This window comes from Anastrepha obliqua, chromosome 3, assembly GCF_027943255.1.
Source record: "Anastrepha obliqua isolate idAnaObli1 chromosome 3, idAnaObli1_1.0, whole genome shotgun sequence".
In the NCBI taxonomy this organism is placed as follows: Eukaryota; Metazoa; Arthropoda; class Insecta; order Diptera; family Tephritidae; genus Anastrepha; species Anastrepha obliqua.
Window position 1 is genome coordinate 57921485 of NC_072894.1, and position 6000 is coordinate 57927484.

General features: G+C 35.1%; 1 protein-coding gene across 1 annotated transcript; it reads left to right on the forward strand.

Moving 5' to 3' along the window:
- Positions 1-2277: 2277 nt before the first annotated feature.
- Positions 2278-3471, forward strand: LOC129242019 (piggyBac transposable element-derived protein 3-like). The gene is made up of 2 exons (XM_054878581.1): positions 2278-2488; positions 3092-3471. Exons 1-2 carry the CDS (start codon positions 2278-2280, stop codon positions 3469-3471), a joined length of 591 nt encoding a protein of 196 aa, XP_054734556.1.
- The last annotated feature ends 2529 nt before the right edge of the window (positions 3472-6000 follow it).

The following is a 6000-nucleotide window of genomic DNA, read 5'->3' on the forward strand; positions in this document are numbered from 1 at the left end:
GGGAAATTTGCAAACACACGTGGAACTATAGATATTACACATTGATGCTGCACACTTAGTTTTAAATTTTCTTATAAATTAAATTTGGAAGGGGCTTTAAAATTTCGAGGGGAATCAGAGATATATCTTGCGTATAGTTCATTTCGTAGTGGTAAAGTTCAGCTATTTTACGTTTTTATAAGAGGTTAGGGGTAGTCAGAGGCCAGAAAAATTGATGAGTTTAAATAATCGACTTGACTTTAGCAAAATTAAAAAAAAAAATTATAATTCTAAAATTTTTCGCTATTTGAGCCCGTTTCTCCAGAAGACCCTTGCGGTGATCATCACAAGTCCTTAGAGATTCATCTAAAATCAATCGGACAAGAGAAATTAGTTTTATTAATAGATAATCCAGTTCAAAAAACATAGTTTTGAGAAAAATGAATTTAAAGTTTTGCTATCGATTACCGAAGCGCTCGAACGCCCTTTGTTAATTGTTGAATAACTCGAAAAGTATTTGTACATTGTCCAACAATATTTTTAAGGTATTATAGTTAAAAAAAAAGTCCAATTTTTTCTGACTACCCCATACCCCATAAAACAGTATATAGGTATTACAACAAATATATAACTTCAACACATTGTTTTTTTTTTTTTTTTTTTAATAATTCATTATATATTTCCTAAAGTAGCAGCAGGCTAATCGCCTACCCTGTCAGAAATCAAAATAGATTAACGAAACCAACGCAAGACTGAGTCTTGTCGAGGCTCTTTGTTCCCGAGAGGAGTGGACAAAGAAAAGAAAATATATTTCTTGAATTACAAGTGTAGTACTGTTTTGGTGAAAAATAAGCTTTCTTTCTAAAATCCATTGAGGCAGTTCCGTTCAGATATCGTTCAAATATCGTGAAACCAATAACCTTTGTGCTAAATCCCTTCACAAAAATTATAATAATAATAACCTCCTCCGTTTTATATCCACAGTAATATCGTAAAGTTATTATAAGTATTTAAAACATTTTTTTGAAAATTAAGTCCTTTGAACCTTTAAAGTCATTTAAAAATGTTATTAATGAGAAAGTGAAAAACTGAGTATGCAGCATTACCATGTAAAATCTGTAGTTTTATGGGCATATAAAATTGATTCTGGATTTCTGATTCATTGCATTAATTTAAATATCGTTTCACCATATCAAATTGTTTGAAGACAGTTATGCGTTTAAACGAGTATGTGCCACTGTATAGTTGAAACTTAATGGGAACACTTTGTGTCCCCTCTACTTAATAACTTTTTATTGAACATAAATAATTACTTTAGAAAGCAAAGCTGTGTGTACGTTAACTATAATTAGTGAGTAATAACTACTTAATTTGTAATGCAAAACGAAAGAATGCCACGAGTGATTTACTAATTACATACCTATGTACATAAGTAACTATTTACGAAGAAAAAATGTTGTGCAAATTTAGTGCTTTGAAAGCCTGCGAGTACTAGCGAGTCTATCGCTGTTAATGTCATTGTGATGTACTGTACTTATCAGCTTGGGAACAATAATTGAAACAAAGAAATCGAACATTGAAAATTGTTTATTAGAGATGCTAAATATTTTCAGATAAATAATTAACAATCAAAAAGAAATCACATGTTATTAGAAAATATATATATACATAAAATACACATTTTAAAATATACTAAATAATGTTGTTATTGCAATTAAAACTCACCTAGTATTAGCTAATAAAAATTTAGAGAGATTTAACATGACAATTGAATTGTGTTTTGCTAAACGAAAGTTCCTTACCAAAAACGTATTAGGTGCATTTTTTTAACCCTTTCGCTACTGCTGGGACACTGATATCCCACAGCATGTTCACTTCACACTGAAACTTGCAATTTTCATAGGAAACTCAACCAAAATGTTCTAATCAGTAGCTGCGAACAATACTTACAATTTACCGTTATCCGCATTCCACACTGTTTCAATCGGGTTTAGTTTTGATCAGTTGTTTGTGAGCAGTCGCTAATATTGCATCAAATTTACGCGTAATTTTAGTGAAATAATACGTATTTTTATAAGAAGTGTTGATTTTTCTAAAGAAAAATACTGCCCTTTTACTGGTAAGTACAAATATATATTTTAATAAGAGTTTTGTGAAAAATATTCAGCGAAAATTAATTTTGGGATGCATGTGTCCCAGCAGGGCTTTATATAAGGACATATATGTCCCAACAGTACGTTGTACACAATGTATCACACAGCTAATTTTTTTATTTTTGCAACCTCGTAGACAGCAAAAATGTCGAAATTAAATCGCGATCAAATTAGTGCATTACTTCAAGAAGACGATGATGAATCCATGGAATCAGGAACTGATTTTAGTGACGAAAGTGATGATATTTATAGTCCCGAGTTAGATAAAACCACTGGCAATGACGATTCTTCGAGCGATTCAGAGGAGACCGGATTGAGTGACGAGAATGGTGGCATAAACGATCGACCTGCACGAGGTGAGGAAGCCTCAGGCACGGTTATTTGGAGCACACCGAATGAGTCGCTTATTTCAAGAAAATCGGATAGTAACCACCGCGAATGCATAATTGCAGTAAATATTGGGCGCCACTCAACCCCCACGAAATTTTTCGTAAATTGTTTCCACGAAGCATGTCTTTGTACATTGCCCAATGTACTAATGAGAGGCTCAGGAAAACAGTATTCCAACAATATATGCCACTCAAGCCAGTGAAACGGGCCATCAAAATGTGGCTTCGCTGCGATTCTTTGACTGGATACACCTATGACATGAGTACATATTGTGGAAAAGAAGGATCTGTCCTTGAAGGGACACTCGGCGAACGAGTTGTGAATAATCTTGCAGCAACGATTTCTAACCCTGACGTGACACTTTGCTTTGATCGTTGTTTCATCACTGTTAATCTTATTAACAACATACCATATCCAGCTTTGGGAACATGCATGTCCAACCGGAAGAATGTTCCGAAAATACCAGAAAAATTGCAGCGAGGCGAAGCTATTTTCAAAGTTAATTCGGCGGGTACGAAGTCAAACTAAAACCCTTTAATTAATTTTTTAAGTAACTTTTTTGATTGCAGGTACCATAGCGGTAAAGTGGCAGGACGTCAAAGAGGTAATGCTGCTCAGTAACTGCCACACATCTGAAATGTGCACTGTTAGACGCAAAATGAAAGATGGAACTGAGGCAGAGTTTCCATGCCCTGACATCGTAAAGACGTACCGCGCAACAATGGGCGGTGTGGACTTGGCAGATCAAATGTCGGGATTGTATGATATAAGCAGAAAATCAAATAAATGGTGGAAAAAAGTATTTTATCGTGGCATGATGATGGCTGCTGTAAACACTTGGGTTATATATTCGGGGCTGAATAGGAAGAAACCTGCCTTCTTACCAGTGCTGGTCGAGATTGCTGAGTCGCTAATTGAAAAAGGAAAGGAATCTACCGCATATAAATGATCCCGTCGTTCTGGAAGATCATCGAATAGTCTAAGAGCTGGCTACATGAAAATGCCCTCATCAGGTACATGGCTAATTTATATTGAAAATAATAGTATTAGTGTAGACGAATATAAAAATGAATGTCTGCCATTGCAAAACTGGGGCGCAAAGGGGGGATACGCAGTGAAAGGGGTGAATTTTGGGTGGAAAAAAATTCATAAGGTACAGGTATTCTCTGTACGGGAAAAGTTTGGTTATATATTTGAGAAAGTGTAAACAAAATTGGCAGACATTTTGCGAGGGGCTAACTCGCCGGCAGACGGCGCTGAAGATTGCAAAAATTAATTTAAAAAAATCATAAGGTACATGAATTCCAATTATTGTATTTTGAAGTTTAAACATTCCAAAAGCCATTTACAAAATGGCAGACAAAAAAGTGAGGGCTAAGGCCGCGGCAGACGACGTCAAAAAGTGCGCTACACATCAACATTTTTCGTCACATTCTTGATATTTAAGTGCAGAAGAATTATTATCGATATTTATGGAGTGTTTCGAGTGTAAAGTGTCTTGAAAAAGGCAAATCGATGATGGTGCCCCTTAGTGTTGTTGACTTATTAACGTCTGATGCACAATCGAAATTGAAGATATCTTTCATGAATTTGATAAAAGTTTCGTCATTTTTTACGTTTGTGTAAATGTAACTTGACCTATTCCATTCCCATTCCATTTAACTCCTCCTCTATATCCATACAAGACCATCAGACTTTAATAAAGAACTCCGAAACAGCTTTTTCAAAGAGGCACTCGTGAAATTTTTAATCGTCAACTGGCAAAATCAAGAATTAATTCCATTCTTTCAAAATAAAAAAGTGCTACTCAATTTTGATAACTGTTATCAATATGAAGCTGTGAATGAAAGCATATTATTTTCAAAAAGTGATAAGTTTACTCTCGATTTGCATGAAGAGGCGGATTCAAAAATAGTATATCATGCGTGCAATATCGAGTCAATAGCAAACATTCTAATAAAATGCTCAGATACGGATATTTTAATTATTATGTTGGCTAATATGATTCACGTACAACACAATAGCAAAGTTTATATTCAAACAGGGGTTTGGAATAAGCAACGAATAATTGACGTATCGACGTTGCATGAAAAGTTAGGCGAGATAATGTGTCAATCTCTGCCAGGATTTCATGCTTTGACTGGCTGCGATTTTAATCCCGCATTATTTCGCAAGGGAAAGCAACGTCCTTTACAGATTTTAAAGAAAAATGAAGACTTACAAAAAGCATTCGGTCAAATTGGACATGAAGACTGTGATGAAACCGCTGTTTTCCCGATTCTTGAAAAGTTTATCTGTCATTTGTACAACTTTCGATTGTTGAGCTCCGTAAATGATGCACGATTCGCCTTATTTTTAAAAACCTATAAGGTCAACGATTTGGAGGAACCTTTCCAGAAAAAAAAATTGCAGAATTTTGACTCATCCACTTTGCCTCCTAGCCAGGCTGAATTAACGCAGCATTTATTGAGGACCAAATATATTGCTACAATATGGAAAAATGCTCATAAGAAAATTCTATCATATTTACGACCAGAAACTTGCGGATGGATATTAGTAGATGGAAATTATACATTTAAATGGTTTGACTGACCACAGCTGCCTAGTACAATACAAGATATTATTGATCCTGGAACAAACGAAGGTAATATATTTATCCACAGAACATATAACTATTCCATTCTATTAAATGTCTAAAAATCATTTTGCCTTGTGCTTTGTTACAGGTGATGAAGACATTAATGCAGAAAGCGAATCAAATGAAGATAGCGAAGGAGATATCACGTCCGAATCAGATTCCGATTGCGAATGTGACGAAAAATGTTGACGCACTTTTTAACGTCGTCTGCCGCGGCCTTAGCCCTCACTTTTTTGTCTGCCATTTTGTAAATGGCTTTTGGAATGTTTAAACTTCAAAATACAATAATTGGAATTCATGTACCTTATGATTTTTTTTTTAATTAATTTTTGCAATCTTCAGCGCCGTCTGCCGGCGAGTTAGCCCCTCGCAAAATGTTTGCCAATTTTGTTTACACTTTCTCAAATATATAACCAAACTTTTCCCGTACAGAGAATACCTGTACCTTATGAATTTTTTTCCACCCAAAATTCACCCCTTTCACTGCGTATCCCCCCTTTGCGCCCCAGTTTTGCAATGGCAGACATTCATTTTTATATTCGTCTACACTAATACTATTATTTTCAATATAAATTAGCCATGTACCTGATGAGGGCATTTTCATGTAGCCAGCTCTCCGTCTAGAATACGTACAAATCAATGACAAATTTGGGGGATCCTTTACCCATAGAGCAGTCTAAAAGATGTCGGTGCGTAGCGTGCGCCAATCGAAAAGTCGCGAAAAAACAAAAATTATTTGCCGGGCTTGCAATTTGCCATTCTGTATACAATGTTTCGCTTCATCACATTCATAAAATAAATAAAAGTGCAAATCATATGTTATTACCAAAAAAAATGTTT

Excerpts from the sequence above, each read along its gene's own strand:
- LOC129242019 (XM_054878581.1), top strand. The coding sequence starts at position 2,278 with ATGTCGAAATTAAATCGCGATCAAATTAGTGCATTACTTCAAGAAGAC. Across the intron at positions 2,489-3,091 it reads AAACGATCGACCTGCACGAG|GTACCATAGCGGTAAAGTGG; the intron begins GTGAGGAAGCCT and ends TTTTGATTGCAG.